Raw genomic sequence first — 18493 nt, forward strand, 5'->3', positions numbered from 1 at the left:
TGTCTCTGTTTGCTAACGGCGTGTAACACGTACCTCTGTGTGCAAAAAAAAAAATACCACAGGTTCGAGTTCGCAAAACGCATATACCATAGGTATTTTTTTTTGTACTTATCCCTAAATTTATTGTTAGGTTAATTAATAAATCTGATTTAGTTGATTAATCTAAAGATAAATAGTGATTTTAATTATTGGATAATTAAATGTGGTTATGCATTGTTCCTAATTTAAGTGTTTGATAATCATTAAAACGAGATTAAATTTATTTATTGTTATATTAATTGACAAATTTGATATGTTTAATTGATCTAAAAGATAAATGGCAAATATTAATTTTGAAAATTAAAACTGATATTCTGAAATTATTCTTTAATTAAAATTGTTTTAATATATATATGTAAATAAAAAAATAATATGCAGCAGCAACCCGTACTCTTGTTGCAGGTTGTTGCTGTCGCAAGGTAGCAGCTTGCATCATGGGTTGGGTCGTTTAAAACGGCTCAACCCAACGAGGTAATATATTTTTAAAAGTGTTTTAAAAGCCCGGTTTTATTTTATATATATACATATATAATTTCAGAATGAATTCTCATTTGATTATCATATTGTATAGAATTTATTTAAAAGTTTGATTTCCTTAAGTATTTGATATGGGTAAATCAAAGAGTTAAATAAATGATACAAATAAATTTGGATATGCATAATAATAATTTTGTATAGGTTATGTTTATCTAATTTGTATTTGATACATTTTGATTAAATTAAATATAAGGGATACGAAATTAATAAATGTTAAAATTGGATGTGAATTAATTTAAAGTGTTAATTCGATTAACTTAAATATTACATAAAAAATAGTTTATATAACCAACCAATTAAATTTAATTTAATTGAGTATATACATGTTTGACATTATGAACATTATTAGACCCCCTCTATAATTGTTATTTAGTCTTATGGTAATTTTTTGAAATAGGGCTTGCGTGTCTTGTCTTACCTACTCTCTATTGTATTTCTCTTCTCATCCAAATCCCTTCAATTAGTTGAAGTATTCTAACGTAGTGTAGAAATTGAATATTGTTGTAATTTCAAGGCGCCAAGTAAAAGACGGAGAACTTGAAGGAGAAATATGTAATAGTTAGTATTTTCCTAGGGTTGACCTTTTTTTCCGTTTCTGGCTCAACGGAATAAATTTAGATAATATGTCCATATTTGCCAATGTAAAATGTATGTGTGTCTGATGTATGCTAAAGTAAATCAAGACTATGTTAGATTATGAGACTTTTAATATAAAATCCCTCACTAATCAAAAGTTAAGTCCATAAGCATGTTATAAAATTGGTTGCCCCTCCCTAATATTATAATTCAGCTAGCAGTAACTAGGAGCCTTGGGTTGTTGAGTAAACTCAAGCTCGGGTCTTATGGATAACACCAGAATTATTGGAAAAAAAATCACGAATATGGGGTAATGACTTAAACTATATTAGAATAATTGGATGGGTAAACTCATGTTATTCTAAACTAATGGGCAATATGGTTGGGATTAATATCAATGAATATTAGTTACTAATGTGGTTAGTAACCCAACAACCTAGGAGTCAAATAATTGATATGACATTTACATGATTGATTAGATAAACCTGCCTAATAAATGAAACTAGTTTGTTCAGTAAACTTAAGGTGAAATTTCATGAGTTAGGATCATAGCTCACTAAAGAGTTTGTGAAATTCTTCGAATTAATATTGAGGGTTATTAATTTGGCAAAATAATGAGAGCAATTTAAAACAAGTAAAGTCCTATACATTTAAATTGAATAGATTAAAGCAAATGACTAACATACGTCACTCTTTCTCACTCTCAGATTATAAATATATTACTCATATATCATGTCTAAAACCGATCTGCGCAATATACTTATCGATAACAAATTGAATGGTTCAAACTTCACCGACTGGTTTCGCAACCTCAAAATTGTTTTGAAGTTCAAAAAGATAGGGTATGTATTGGATACACTGATACCCATTGTTCCGGCTGATGATGCTCCCATTAAAGAGATCGATGTTTATCAGAAGCATCGGTCCGATGATGAACATGCGGGATGCATCATACTTGCTTCAATGACACCGGAACTGCAAAGGCAATATGAGGAGTTGGATGCTTATTCTATGGTTGCACACTTGAAAGAGTTGTTTGAAAAACAAACTCGATGCGAGCGCTATGAGATAGCAAAGTTGTTGTTTCTCTACAAGATGCAAGATGGTTCTTCTGTCGTGACACATTGTTACATAACCAAGCTTTCCAACATTGGATTTGTGATGGATCATGAACTAAGTGTTGACTTCATTCTGACCTCCCTCCTAGAGAGTTATTCACAGTTCATCATGAACTACCAGATGAATGACCTAAAGACCTCTCTTGAAGAGCTCATGAACATGCTCAAGTCTGTTGAGCCCAATGTAAAGAAAGATAAGGTTGTGTCTGCACTTGTTATTGAGGGATCTAAAAAGAGGAAGGGGAATTTTCCCAATCCCAGAAATCCCAAAAAGAATAAGGGAGCGAAACCAACTTAAGCCAAAGGGAAGCAAGTAAAGAAGCCCAAAGGGGAATGTCACTTCTGTGGTAAAGACGAGCATTGGAAGAGGAACTGTAAGGAGTACTTAGCTTCTCTCAATAAGGGAAAGGATGGTGCTTCTACCTCTGATATGTTCTATATTGAAATCAATACAATTTCACAGTCTAAGTCTTGGGTATTAGATACCGGATGTGGATCTCATATTTGTACAAATATGCAGGAACTATGGCAGAGTGTGGATTTGAAGAAAGGAGATATAAATTTGCGAGTAGGAAATGGAGCAAGAGTTCCTGCACTCGCAATTGGAGATTATGTTTTACATCTACCATCTGGACCTGTAATAGAATTAAGGAACTGTTTATATGTTCCTGAGATGTCTCGTAACATTATTTATTTAGTTGTCTTGTGGATGATGATTTTAATATTTCAATTAAGAACAATAGTTGTGAATTCTATAGAAATGACATTTTCTATTTTTCAAGTAGACCTGGGCATAGGCCGGGTTGGGCCGGGCCTATCGGGCTTTTCACAAAGCCTGGTGAGCCCAAGCCCATCCCAGCCCATCCCGTAAGAAATTTAGTCGGTCTCGGGTCTAAGAAATAAATCCTAAGCCCGCCCATCCAAGCCCATCTGTATATTAGAAAAATACAATTAAATTTAAAATAATACCATAAACAATTCAATGAATTAACATAATAAAAACAAAAAAAAATCTCTAACACCGCATTTTATATATTTAAAAAAATAAAATCAGAAAACTTAAATTATTTATATTTATCTTTATATAAATATATTATAATTTATATTTATATAATATATATATATATATATTGTGTCGGGCCGGCCCAATGTAAAATTGGTAAAGCCCAAGCCCGCCCAGTTTTTGGTGGGCTTATACGGGTTTGGGCCGGGTCGGGCCTGACATCATTTTTATATGTCCAAGCCCGGCTAAATGGGCCTGGGCAGGGCGGGCGGGCTCGTCGGCCCATGCCCAAGTCTATTTTCAGGAATATCATTAAATGGGATTTATGTTTTGAATGATAAAATTTATGTTTTCACAATTGATACCAAAAGACATAAGCTAGATAATTCAACTTACTTGTGACATTGTCATCTAGCCATATAAACAAGAGACGCACGCTTAAGCTACATCAAGATGGGCTTATAGACTCGATTGATTGTGAATCAATGGGGACATGTGAATCGTGTTTAGAAGGAAAGATGACAAAGACATCCGTTAGCAATAAAGGAGAGCGTGTATCAGACACCCTAGGGTTAATACATATAGATGTATGTGGTCCTATGTCAGTCCAAGCAAGATGAGGTTTCAGACACTTCATTAGCTTCATAGATGATCATACTAGATATGGTTATATCTATGACCTATCAAAATTGATAAAATTTCAACCAATGTGAAACTGTAAGTTAACATTTACGTCAGACAATCCACATTAGTGGAAATTTCATTAATTTTGATAGGTCATGGAGCAAATGTTATCACTGGATAGCTAAGGGGTAAATACCAATACTTTAAATAGTTCGGGAGACAAATATAAACTAAATAATAAATTAAGGATAAAAAAAATAACATTTTGGAAAAATGAAGAGTTGAATAAATAGTTGTTTAAGCCTTTCCAATAGTGTTAGATATAAACTATGATTTAGTGGAGGTTTGAGGCAAAGCGGATTGTGGGAGGGCCAGTTTTATAGAAAGGAAAAATAACAGAATCAAGGAAGCTAATATAAGCAACATGAATGAGGACTGAAAATGACATCATCTTTACAAAAATCCATTTGCTACAGTGATATATATATATATATATATAATTATGAGGCAACCTTTTAAATAGCCCATCTTTCCAAAGCTGCAACAATTTCTAGGGGATGAATTGGGGTGAAGAAACTTGTTTGGTGAGACAATTATTCAACAAAAGTTATCAAGGTTTAAATTTGATATTTTTTTGAACCTATTTATGGTGAGGATAATGCATAATTGAAAAGTGAAGAGGATGACAAATTTGGTATTATTATTAGCTTGATAGCCATGTGAAATGTAAGTTACAGAATGGCTGACTGAAACTGTGGCAAGGCTTTTTGCCTCCTATTGGTAGCCAACAATGCTTTGTTAAAATGGAACACATTCTATTCTCTCTCTCTCTCTCTCTGTCCCTACCCCTATCCCTGTGTATTCTATACTCAAAACAAAATTAATACAGAAAAAGACTTGCATATTATCAGAAACTTGCACTCCACAAAACATTCTCACCTTCTCCGCATCTCCGGTGGACCTCTCTTATCCTATCAGCAGATCTGCATATCCCACTGCAGCTCCAATCAAATGATGCAACATAAATATTACCTGCCTGTGCCTTCCACTCGCAATCTGTAGTATTAAAATTACTCCAATAATGAAAACATCATAAAAACAACCATAAAACAATAAGTTGCAAGCCTGAAGCTTAACAACATTCAAATCTAAGCTTTTTATAGGAGAAAGCCCCTCGCCTTCCACCAAACTTTTTTAATAAAAATAATTACATTGTGTCATTATCAATCACTTTCATTGCTGGTGTGCACTGTAAGACACTAACTATCTTACTCCTTCAAAAAAAACTATCTTATTCCAAACAAATTACAATACATTTTAAAAAAACAAAAGGGGGGCGTTGAATATTTCAGATGACTACTGAATTACCTGGAGGAGTGCCACAACATAGTCTGCGATCATCAATATGGTCGACATCAAGACCAATAAACCATGATCCCAACGAGACATCTTCGTTTGCATACTTGTGCAAAACATGCCTGAGATAATTATGTCGCCAACATAAGAATACAGTGCCTAGTAGGCAGAAATATAGCTCCATTTGAGTAGACTCGATCTTAAATTTCAATGAAGTGAACTCACTGGTTTATCGATATATATGTCGCCAAATCTTTTGAAATGGCATAAAGCTGCCCAGTAGCATGGCGGAAGTACTTGTTTCCTGCTTCCCCAAATTTCCAATACTCCGGTTCATGCTATCTTACTCCCTTGTTCCACAAAATAGTGAGGATCTACAATTCCATTCTTTCAACAAAACAAATGCAACATATTTCACGTACTTCTGATTAAGAACAGGCCCTGATTTCATGCATCCAATGTATAACTGTGGCTTCTTCCGGTGTCTAACTAGCGTTTCTCCAAGTGTTGCTGCATCAAGTTTCAAGGAAATGGATTTTAGATATATGGTATTTTCTAAAAAGTACGCCATACAAAACTGCAAAACATTATTTTTTTATGATAAAATATATCTTCATCGAGACTGATAACTGAAAAAGACCATATGCATCAAGTTACATAGGCTAGATACTCCACAACACAAGTTAAGAGAACACAAAATTTTCAAAAGATGACGAGACATGTACAGTCAAATAATCTAAATCTTCTGGATTAACAATTGGGGAAAGAATTCCAAATTAAACATCTTCAAATGATTGTTCTTACCACTAATGAGGCAACTCTCCATAATAATTTGATATTTTAGCTATATTTACATGAACATCGTCATCAACTTTAACATAGAAATCTGCATCCCACAAAGCAGTTGCAGTAGCAAAATATATCTTTGTCTTGGCAGACAATTCAAGGTATCCTTCAACATGATCCTGCTCACAAGGTAGCATCACAAACATAACACATTTACTTTTTTGAGTGACCATATGTCCTGGACTAGGATAGAAAGAAAAAAAAAAGCCTTACCAGCCTCAAGAAATCTCCATGCTTTCTATCCTCTGCTTCAATGGCTCTGTCCAAAATACCTCCTGTTGTGGCACTGAATAATACAAAAAATCCTTATTTATTTGCACCAAATCATAATCAAGCAGCAGTAATAATGACTTATGTCAATTACACAGGTTAATGTCTACATATCAAGAGTTTAATTCATAAGATTAATCAAGATAATCAAGTTACTCTTGAATTTCAGAAATAAAACTATATTTCAGATTATAAAATTACAAACCTTTTTGCCTCAGATAATGCCATATGATAACTCAGACTATACACTCTGATTTTTTTGTTAAATATAGTAAACGTGGAAGTTGTGATGAATTTCTATAACGTTTGTTTTCAAATGCAAACACATCAATTACATAGAACTTTTAACCAAAATTTATACTAATGCAAAAGTTTTCCCTTGACTTTGGGCTGGAAAAATATTGAAAACTATAAATAATCAAAATTAGAGGTAATCTAGCAGAAACTTATAAAGCCATAAAACTCAATCACAAAATAGGATCAGAAATAAGAACTTTAACCTATGACCAATGACAAAACGCACAATGATGCCCTTCTCTTCTTCCAGTTTCTTCCCTTTTTCACCTAATTTTAGTTTTTCCAAACAAAAGTGTCAACAGATAGCAAAAAAAAAAAAAAATCTAACCATCAAGAAGTAATACCATAGACATACTTAATGAAAAAGGAAGTCTATAAACCTTGTGGCATCCATGTCATACGAACTGAATCTCTTCGTTTCCGGCTGCTGAAAGCTATGTTAATTCCAATAACCATTAAATACCTTTTCTTTCTAGATGATCCAGTCTTTACATCTTCCGATAGGGGAGATCCACTGAGAATGGTCTCCTGCGTTGCCCTTGCAGCAGCTAATTCCATCTCCAAATTTGAAATAGTCTTATCTAACGTCCTGCATTACGAACACTGTCATAATCTTGTTGAATCGAGAGAAATGTCATTTTAAGCCAAATAAAATGAGTAAGCAAAAGCTAAAAGCACAAGCTATACTACTCACTGAATAGCATTATGAGTCTTATAAACTTCTCCTATTATATCACTAGAGTCGCGCCTTACATCTTTCTGATGAAACTAAAGGGACAAAATCAGATTAAAAGCAGACATTTGGATAAGTCAAACTAAAAAGAATTTATGAGAAAAAGAGTTGAAACATTTGAGTAATATAATGAGGTAAAATAGAAAGATATCATCAAGTAATGATGTAGATACCCACAGTTTGAATGCCACAGCCCTCTGAAACTAACTTTAGACTTTCAGCTTCCATTGCAGTTGTCCTTGTGATACGTCTTGACTCAGGAACTGTCCACATCCTGTCATCAATTTTTTCTCCATTAGCAAATCATCATATTGCAAATAACAAGTATATCAGTCAATTTTGATCAGAATTCAGATTAAAAAAGAAATGAATTGAATCCGAAATAAATGATTGAAGAATTTTTGTTTTGTTTTTCCCCTTTTTGGTCTTGCAAGAGTAGTTTATAGGATATGACATTCTGGTCACAAATACCATAAATTGAATAAAAATAATGGCAATTTACAGTAGATGTCAGAGGGTTTCCCAACCATTAATGAGGAAGCAGATTGAATGAATAAGAAGAGAGAGACTTTGATGGAGTACGGAGTTCCAGCATATATTAGTAACTCGATTAAAACTACGAAAAAATATTATGCTACTAATAGAAAAACAAAAAAAGGAACAGATTTATTGAAGTGTGATTTGCAAAAGGAACATAAATTCACAAAGCATAAACCAAATTAACAATAGAACCATTTAAAGGGTTGCTTCCTTCTTAAAATCGAAATTTAGATCTAACCGTATTTAGAATTAATACACTTGAAAAAGAGAAGTCCAAATTAGGATGGATGCCAAATGAATCACCTATTTGTTAAGAAAACCTGTTAAAAAAATGAGCATAGAATTCAGAACTAGCTATATATAGATCTTAAGAAAAAAGAGAGGATATGAGTTGAGGAAAGTGAAGTATGATAACTTAAAAATGATTTAAAATCAAGAAATACCTATCGGTGAAGAGCCTTCCACCGCAAAAACAGCAGAAGCAAAGGAAGAGAGTCCATCTGTGTGATATAAAAGTTTTAGAAGAAATCTGGTCTCCTCTACTCTTGAATGACATGTTAATTTTGTCCCAATTCAGAATGACAAACCAATAGCTTTGGTGGAAAGAAAGAAAAGCATCTCTGAAATAATTGAAAATAGGAAGAAGAAAACTGAGATGGAAGGAAAGGAAGGAGAGAAAGAAGAAATAAAACAGAATCTGCAGTATGAAGTTGTTTGTTCTTTTGTTTCTTTATTGTTCTCTCTCTCTCTCTCTAGAAAGAAAAAGAGTAGAGAGATACTGGATTGTGCTTTGCAGGGAAGGGACGTTGAACACAACACAAGTGAGTGAGGGAGAAGACCCATTACTAACCGCTAACCTCTCCCTCTCTCTCCCTCAATTTACCAAACTCGTCCTTGTCTCCTCTTTCTTTAAGCCTACAAAACATAAGGATTTTCATTATTTTTTCAGTTACCTTCGCATAGACCCTGATGACCACGTAAATTTGGTCATTCACCGTTAGATCTAGGCAGATTAAAATCATAAGGTGAAGATTCAAAACATCCTAAAACTTATATTTAATCCGTCAAATTAACATGGTCATCAGGGTCCATGTGAACGAAACTGTTATTTTCTTGACTATACCCTTATTACAAATAATTCCGACAACTTCTGGGGAAAAGGAGGCATTTACTTATTACAGAGATGGTATGGTTTGATTTTTTATCGCTTCAAGTCTTAGGAGAAAGACACGTTAGTTGGTATAGAAAGATTTGAAAGAACTCTACTCTAAGCTTTTTGAAGGTGAAGTTTCTAAATTTACAAAGAAAACAATTCTTTTTGTTGGGTATCCCCGATTAATGCAGCCTTAGATGCTTCAATTGTCAATTCGAGGAATGAACAAAAGAGAGTTAAAAGTAATGCACATTATAGTGCTCAATTTTTTTTAACATGGATTAGTTGAAACCAATAATCCATTCATCAGTTTTAGAATTTGCAAAGACCGGTAAATCAATTAATGGGATTAGTGTCATGTCTGTCAAAAGCAAACATGCACGTCAACTCTGCTTCCTTTTTGGAAGCAGAGTTCTCCGGAAATATAATTGAAAGGGCAAAATGTTGTTTTGCCCCTTCAATTCCGGAAATCCCTTAAAATTACTTCAAACTCAATTTTTATATACACTTCACTTTATTCATTTTCATTCGTTACGCATTTTCACTCTTCACTCATTTTCACTCTTCACTCTTCTTCTCATTTCACCATCCTATATACATTTAAATTCTTCACTTATCATTCCACCATGTTGAAGAATTGTATTCTCATATACAATAAAGGTGTGTATTTTATTTTCTTTGATTTCATATAAAATGTTGTTATTGATCTAATTTATGTGCTTGTACTGTTGTTTTTGTAGTTTAATTAATTTCCGGCGTTGATCTAAAGATAGATACATGAGGTTGTTTGCCATATGTATCTCATATAATTTAATCTATTCATTATAATTTTATGGATGTAAACATGGTATGATTTTATGGATATAATTCTTATTTTAATTTTATATGTATTTTGTGTAGTATTATTTTATTGATATTATGTGTAGTAATATTTTATGGATAATATTGTGTACATTTTATGTGTATTTTGTGTAGTATTATTATTTTATGGATATTATGTATAGTAATATTTTATGAATAATATTATTTTAATTTTATGGATAGTATTATTTTAATTTTTTATATAATTATATTAAATAAAACACTGACTAGCAATATAAATAATACATACAAAATAATAATAATATGGATAATTTTATTAACTACCTATATGGATTAATTTTATTAGTAATTATTTAGCTATATTAATTTCAAGGAAAAACAAATTCAATTATACAAATAATATATATAAAATAATAACAATATCTAATTACACACAAACAAAAATAACACTATCTAACTTTAAAAAATAATAATACTATCTAACCATTAGTGTAACATAACCAAATATATATTAACTACAAATAGATATACATATCTTTAGATCAACAAATATTACTGACTTTGGCATCGGAGTATTCTCGGTCGATCACAACGGCACCTCACATGGACGTTTTCCAGTGAAGGAAAATCTGCAAGATATCAAACTTCCATATCTGATGTATGTATGCCTCTGATACTAATTCATTATCTTTTAGCTCTAAATTTTTTCTATGGCCTAATACACAAATAACCCCCTGAACTTGTCCAAATGTTACAACTGCCCCCTCAACTTTCAATTGTAACAACTTACCCCTTAAACTTGTCCAATTGTAAAACATAACCCCAAATTGGGAATTTTTTTACCCCATATTTGAAGCAATCTTAAAAAAGTTTCTCCGGATTCGTATCACGTCAAAGATTTGATTATCATACTCCACAAGCGTTGCAAATTTTGTATTTCACGTGTTTCTTCAATTGCAGTCCATGTCAGCAATTTGGGATTGTGTTTTACAATTGGACAAGTTTAAAGGGTAAGTTGTTACAATTGGATAAGTTTGAGGGGTAAGTTGTTACAATTGAAAGTTTGAGGGGGCAGTTGCAACATTTGGACAAGTTGTGTATTAGGCCTTTTTTCTATTGAACGTTTTGACCCTTCTGAGTGTTTTTCAATCTTAGCAAGAATTTAGTAGCTCAACCTTTATGGGGGAGTATCCAAAAGCAGAGTAAGTTCATTAATTCTGAGGGAGTAAGTGAAAAATATTCCCTCTCTGAAATTTTTTGTCACCTTCAAAAAGGGAAAGATTATTGAAACACAATTTCCAAAGAGTTTTTTATTATGATAAAAATAACTATTAAGGAATTAGATCCCCAAGATATTTAATTTCTGGATTGAATTCAGTTGTTTTTATGCTAATGTGTTTGTTAAGTGTTTATTCTAACTTAAGCATAAATTGAAGACAACTTAAAATGCCTTAAAAGAATTAAAGGCTCAATGCTTAAGTCAGGCCCAGAAGCCAAAACCAGAACCAAAATCCCGTTGACAACCAGTCAACTCAAGGCATTCCAAAAGAAGCAAAAACACAGAAGACAAAGACCATGTCATACAAACGTCTCTCTTTATCAACCAATTAAGGAAAGATTCAGACTAGAAGTCTGAAACGCCAGAAGTAAGAAGGCGATCATTGATGTGCGGCTCAATGATCGATAGAAGCCTGATTTCGTCAACGGTAACTTTCCCCTTATGGATAATTTGGCACATTGGCTAGAAGCATATCAGAAGACGGAAGACAAAAGAGATTTTCCCTCCAGCGTCTACTTTGAATTTCAAACGGTCTTCTCCAAATGGTCCACTATAAAAGCCAACTCAAGAGTTCATTTTCACAATTGATCTTCACGTGAAAAAGAGATAAAATCTTCAAGTGAAAAACTAGAGCAAATTGCTATACACATTCATTTTCATATTTGTGTAATTCAGTATAGAGAGAGCAGTTCAACTGATTTCTATATTAGAACGATTTTCTATTATAACTCAGAAGCTCTATTATTGGTTCGGTTATAAGCAAGTAACAAGAGAGAGAGATAGTTGAGTGCTGTCGTAAAGGAATGTACTTTACTTAAACTCTCTCTATTTTAAAGGTTTGTGCTCTACCTATGAAATAGTTCAAAGTGGATTAAAGCTCATAAAACGAAATTCTGAGGACTAGACGTAGGCAGGAGGTCGAGCCAGTATAAATCTCTTGAGTAACTTCTTTCATAACTTTGCCTTTATTACTTTTGAATATTGCTTGTTCTGATTATATATCTCTGATAACATTGAGATATTATCCCGAGGACTAAAGGGGATATTCGCCTGAGGAAACGCTGTGTATAGATGAGATCCGACTGGCGAATCACCGGATCTCTAAAGACCCATCAAAGGAGACCCGCCGGCGAACCTATGAGGCGAATCTCCTTGGATACTCATTCGCCATTATAACGGCTGGGCCGACTAAGCCATAAAGACCATTAATGAGCTATCAATTAGCTAACTGCCAGCTTAAGGATAACTTGTAACCGCCATTAATGGGACATTAATGGTGACTTTCTAGTTACTGAAGGTTACAACTTTCTAGCTATATATAGCCTACGTCTCAGGCTATCCAGGTACACACTTTCCCTTACCCTTAGTCAATTCTGTTTGCCCTCTTGTTCTGCCTTACTGACTTTGGCATCGGAGCTTCCCCCCGTCGAACCCAACGACGCCCCCACAAGGACGGAAGTTGATCAGAATTTCTCTACTTGTCATCAATTGGTGCGGTGAACGTGGAATCCTTAAACAAATAAAGGGTTTTCATTCACGGTTATAAGAAATATGACAAATGGAGATCTTAATCCCTCCTCAAGGGTTGAAACACCACCAATAACTAGTGCTGGCCGCACTGATTCTAATGCTCCCATAACGCAAGCTGAAAGTAGTATGCCCCCGGACGCATTCATCAACATGTGTGCAGAAGCTATGGGGGAAAGGTTTGGCCCTGAAGCAGGTGATCGCCTGCGGTCGTTCATGACCATTCCCCCGTTTTGGAGTTTGCCGTCTTCGTCTACGATATCTTCTTGGCCCCAGATGACTCTAGGACCGAACGCCCACAATTCTTCATTTCTCCAAGCCCATAATATAGAATCCATGGTAACTACCACGGCGGCGTTGGGAGAGCGACCGATCAATCGAGAGTTGTTCCCTGCTGGCGCAGGAGGGAGTCAAAGGAACAATCAAACTCTTGCTGGCGGATCTACCAGCCATGGGATCAATCTGGGCGGATCGGATATCTTAAGGCGGCCACGGTCAAATCTCTCCTTAGGTGGATCGGAAGGGCGAAGACACAAAAAACGTAGAAAAGAGAAAAATAGGCGGTCCGAATCGCCCTCGCCCCGAAGACCGAGATCCTCCCGCAAAGGCAGATCACCCCCACCTACTAGACGTAGGCAGAGCAAAAGGCCAGTAGATACGCCACATCCAAGCGGGCCACCACCACCACCACCACATCACGGGGATGATGGGCATATTCCTTCAGGAGGCTCTAGAGGGGGTAACGGTCAGGCTCCCCCGGGCGGAGGAGGTGGAGATGGAGGAGGTGGCGGACGTGGAAACAGAGGCGGACGCGGTGGACAATCACCCTCGGATCCATCTTCAGGATCTAGTTCATCATCTTCTCCAAGCAGATCTCCGTGGAGGGGTCGCCCAAGGGAGGATCCGGAGAATTTTGACGACAGAGTTCGAGTTGCGGTGCTTCGCATGAATGAGGAGAATGCCAGGCATAATCCGTTCGCCAATCGAGATTCACCCTTCACGGCTTGGATTGAAGCAGAGGAGACGGATAGGCATTTCAAAATACCAAATCTCGCCATATATACGGGTGTTGACAACCCAGAGGCCCATGTCAGAAAATATCGAATATTGCTTCGCCTCAATCGTGCAACCGAACCAGTGCTGTGCAAAATGTTTGTCACCACGTTAGGAGGTCCCGCTTATGGCTGGTTTCAATCACTGCCACCTGGCTCGATAGATAGCTGGGACCAACTAAGCAGAGAGTTTTGTGCTAAATTCGCTGGCTGTATCCCTCCAGTGGTCAAATCCAGGAAGCTCTTTGAATTAAAGCAGAAGGCAAATGAATCCCTTCGAGATTATATAAACTCCTTCAACAAATTGTGTATACAAATTGTGGATGTAGATATTCTCCATGGCAGTGGAATCTCTAGTAAAGAATACCACTTGTAAAAGTTTACATGAGGATCTAATTCGCAAGAAGCCTACCAGTATGGCAGAACTCATAGAGCACTGCAAGGACTTTATGGAGGTAGATGGCATTCGCCGTGAATCAACATCTCCGCCTATGAGGGACAAAAGCGAATCTCATCATCGAGATAGAGAAAAGGACAAGCATCAGGATTCCTCCTCTCGAAGTAGGCGAAGAGGCTCTAAGAACAAATCAGCATTTGTCACCTCCTTCACACCTCTCAATGCTTCAAAAAGCGAAGTGCTAATGTGGATTGAGAATAGTCAACACAAGCGGAGCATTTCATACCCCGAACCAAAAGGGGGGGAGTATACCAATACTGGTAAAAATCCTAAAAATTATTGTAAGTATCACAGGAAAATCGGCCATGACACAGATGCATGCTGGGAGTTAGCTCGAGAAATAGAGCGTCTCATTGAGAGGGGCAAATTGGATCGGTTCATCCAAAATGATGGCAAAAAGGAGATGGTGATAGATCCAAGGATGACCCAAAGAAGAAAGGAAAGGGGACCATCAATGTCATAGCAGGCGGACCTGGATATCAACCAGTACTGAAAAAGGCAAAAACCACTGCTCTTGACAGGACATCGCTGAATCGGCCATTTGCAGACGCAGGACCAGAGATCTCTCCTCATGCAGATGCCTTGGTCATTACTATGATGATGGAAGGCTGGGAGATGAAAAGGGTGATGATCGATACTGGGAGCTCATGCAATGTCATCACTAGAGGAGCTTTCGCCAAACTCATGGTCGATCCAGTCCAGGTAGAACCAACTGTAGTGGATATCTTGGGAGTGACAGGACATACCATTCAGACAAAAGGCCATGTAACGTTGGATTGTGAGTTAGCAGATGAAGATCAAGTCTGGAGGGGTGATCTGGAATTTTCTATCTTGGATGGTCAGTTAGCCTATAATATTATACTCGGACGGCCCTTTATCTCCGAGGCAACCGCCCTCATCTCCATACGCCACCTAACTCTTTACATCCCTACGACTAAGGGAGGTGTGATGATCCGAGGGAGCCAAAAGATGGCTCAGGAAACATATTCGGCATCACTAATGATCTGCCCCCAATCTAAGGACGAAGATGAGGAGGAACTCGTCACAATGGCCTTGGGCGAGACAGAAATGTACCTCATGGCAGACGAAAAGCAGGTCTGAATGGCTAAAGGGCTCAAGGGCGAAGTTAAAGAAGCAATCACCAAAGTTCTCCATGAAGCTGAGGACGTCTTTGCATGGAAAGATGAGATCCTCCCAGGGATCAGTCCAGACGTGATCACTCACAAACTTAACATCGACAAAGATGCAGTTCCCGTAGCTCAGAAACGGAGAAACCATGGCCTTGAAAGACAGAAGGTGATAGAGGAAGAGATCACCAAGCTTCAACGGGCGGACGCCATTGAAGAGGTCCTTTATACACAATGGCTAGCGAACGTCGTTTTGGTGAAGAAGGCAGGCGGATCCTATCGCATGTGTATTGACTTTACGGATCTCAACAAAGCTTGTCCCAAGGACAATTATCCTTTGCCGTGTATTAACATACTCGTAGATGGAACCGCTGGACATGCTATGTATTCCTTCACAGACATGAAGTCGAGTTATCATCAAATCCCCATGGAGCCTTCGGATAGAATCAAGACCTCGTTCGTGACTCACCAAGCCACTTATTGCTTCAAGGTCATGCCCTTTGGGCTTAAGAACGCAGGCGCCACCTATCAGCGGATGATGAACAAAATATTCACAGAAAGCAAAGGTGATAACTACTCGGTCTATGTAGATGACATGATCATCAAAAGCACCACTGTGGAGAAGCACGCAAATGATGTAAGAGAGGTACTGGCCGTACTCCGACGCCACAATATTAAGCTAAACCCGGAAAAATGTACTTTTGGTGCAACATATGGAAAGTTCCTGGGATTCATGATTAGTGAAAAAGGCGTGAGCCCAAATCCCGACAAAGTTAAGGCTGTTCTGGAAATGCAGGCACCACGGAACATCAGGGAAGTGCAACGCCTCAACGGGCGGATCGTGGCATTGGGCAGGTTTATTTCCTGTTCAGCTTGTAGGTGTCAGCCCTTTTATGAAGTCATCAAGAAGCAAAAGGCATTTGAGTGGAATGAGGACTGTGAAAAGGCTTTCGAGGGGATCAAACGGTTTCTCACGGAACCGCCCATGATGAGCCGGCCCCTAAAAGGTGAAGATCTCTACATGTATGTCTCAGTTACAGAGAAAGCTGTGTGCACAGTCATGATAAGAGAGGAGGATGGCCAGCAGTATCATATTTATTATGTGAGCAAAGTATTGAAGGATGCTGAAACCAGGTATTCTAAACTTGATAAAATGGCTCTGGCCGTCGTCACCACGGCAATTCGCCTTAGGCCATACTTCCAGGCCCATACTGTTATAGTTCGTACGAATATACCCATGAGAAAGGTATTGCAAAAGCCTGATACTTCCGGGAGATTAATGGAATGGGCAATTCGCCTCGGAGAATTTGATGTGCGATACGAGAGCCGAACCGCCTTGAAAAGCCAGGTCTTGGCAGACTTTGTGAATGAATTCACAGAGGAAGGGGTGAATCTCCCTAAAGCTCAAGTGGAGGAGTGGACGATGTACACGGATGGGGCTTCCTCTGCAAATGGAGCTGGTATAGGTATCGTGATCAAGGGCTCCCAGTACATAAAATTATGGTACGCAGCAAAGTTGGATTTCCATGCCACCAACAATGCCGCAGAATATGAGGCTCTAATATTAGGGTTACGCCTGCTTAAGGAAATCACTCCCGAGCGGATCGTGATCTATAGTGACTCCAAGTTGATGGACAATCAAGTGATCAAAAATTATGAGGTAAAGGATGACGTTTTGGCCAAATACGTTGCCGAGGTCAAAAAATTGCTGGACCACCTCGAAGCTAAAGAAACCAAATGGGAATTGGTCCATGTGCCCCGAGAATCAAACACTGAAGCCGACCACCTAGCAAAAATGGCTTCCAGTGAAGAAAGCTGGACAGATCCGCAGTGTCCCTTTAAGGCTAAAGCAGCTCCGGCATTCGTCTCAGAAGAAGTATCCCTACTCACAACAGTAGAAGATGATTGGCGAGCAGCCCTTCGCCAGTACTTGTCGGATGGAGCTCTACCCATCGATAAGGAGGAGGCTCAGCAGATCGTTAGGAAAGCAGCCTATTTCTCCATGATCAATGATTGCCTCTATAGAAAGTCATTTAGCCATCCATGGTTAAAATGCATTTTGCCAGAAGAGGGACAACAGGTCCTCAAGGAGCTGCACGAGGGATCATGTGGGGCCCATGAGGCATCCTCCACCATCGCAAAAAAATCCAGGTTAGCAGGGTTCTATTGGCCCATTGTCGAGCTTGATGCACAAAATTTGGTGGAATCGTGTCATAGTTGTCAGATACATGTGAATGAATCACGCACGGCCAAACATTTCCAGAGGCCTATCATTGAAGGGCGACCCTTTGCCATCTGGGGAATTGACATCGTTGGACCGTTTCCTCCAACTCGCAGACAGAGGAAATATGTGATAGTAGCAGTAGATCACTTCACCAAGTGGGTAGAAGCCGAAGCTGTCTCCTCCATCACGGCCGAACGAATGGTGGAATTTGTCAAAGACAATATCGTGGGAAGATATGGCGTACCCCACACCATCATCACTGATAACGGGACACAGTTCAACTGTGATGAATTCAAAACTTTCTGTGAGAAATTGGGCATTTTGAACAGATTCGCCTCCGTTTATTATCCTCAATCCAACGGTATGACCGAAGTTACAAATCAGACGATCGTAAAAGGAATAAAGAAAAGATTGGGGGAACATGATAAGAAGTGGGCAGATCAGTTGACAAGCGTCTTATGGGCGTATCGCACCACTCCTAGAACGGCCACATGAGAAACACCATTTGCCCTTTCTCATGGCGTGGAAGCTGTAATCCCGGTTGAAATACTAGTCCCAAGTGATAGAGTTGCATTCTATTGCGAGGAGGCCAACAACCACAGACTAACGGAGAGTCTTGATCAAGTGGAGGAGCGAAGGGACAAGGCTTATGTACGTATGGCGGCATACAAGCAGCGGATCGCCGCTTACCATGACAAAAATGCCAAACCTGTAGACCTGAATGTGGGAGACCTCGTGCTCCGCAAGGCGGACAAAATCCAGTCTCGAGAAGGGAAAGGCAAGCTAGGGCTCACCTGGACGGGACCATATCAAATAGTGGACAAGATCGGGTTCGCCACATTTAAGATTCGAGACATGGAAGGGAACACATTACCACGCACGTGGAACCTCCAAAATCTCCGCAAATACTTTG

At 37.9% G+C, this 18493-nt stretch overlaps 1 protein-coding gene across 1 annotated transcript; it reads right to left on the minus strand.

Annotated features, from left to right (window-relative positions):
• Window positions 1-4565: 4565 nt before the first annotated feature.
• Window positions 4566-8830, minus strand: LOC136230395 (probable beta-1,3-galactosyltransferase 2). The gene is made up of 11 exons (XM_066019462.1): window positions 8383-8830; window positions 7577-7673; window positions 7361-7434; window positions 7047-7255; window positions 6870-6933; window positions 6313-6385; window positions 6100-6218; window positions 5663-5765; window positions 5479-5591; window positions 5266-5375; window positions 4566-4953 (listed from the first exon to the last, which is right to left on the minus strand). The coding sequence occupies exons 1-11, from the start codon at window positions 8493-8495 to the stop codon at window positions 4805-4807; spliced, it is 1224 nt and encodes a 407-aa protein (XP_065875534.1). The 5' UTR covers window positions 8496-8830; the 3' UTR covers window positions 4566-4804.
• Window positions 8831-18493: the final 9663 nt, after the last annotated feature.

This window comes from Euphorbia lathyris, chromosome 5 (genome assembly GCF_963576675.1).
Source record: "Euphorbia lathyris chromosome 5, ddEupLath1.1, whole genome shotgun sequence".
Lineage (NCBI taxonomy): Eukaryota > Viridiplantae > Streptophyta > Magnoliopsida > Malpighiales > Euphorbiaceae > Euphorbia > Euphorbia lathyris.

What these genes read in the sequence shown, in the direction of transcription:
- LOC136230395 (XM_066019462.1), bottom strand. Translation starts at nt 8,495, where the DNA reads ATGTCATTCAAGAGTAGAGGAGACCAGATTTCTTCTAAAACTTTTATA. An exon ending in TATGACATGGATGCCACAAG is followed by an intron (nt 6,934 to 7,046) that starts GTTTATAGACTT and finishes AACTAAAATTAG; the next exon opens with GTGAAAAAGGGAAGAAACTG. An exon ending in ATGTTGTGGCACTCCTCCAG is followed by an intron (nt 4,954 to 5,265) that starts GTAATTCAGTAG and finishes TTAATACTACAG; the next exon opens with ATTGCGAGTGGAAGGCACAG.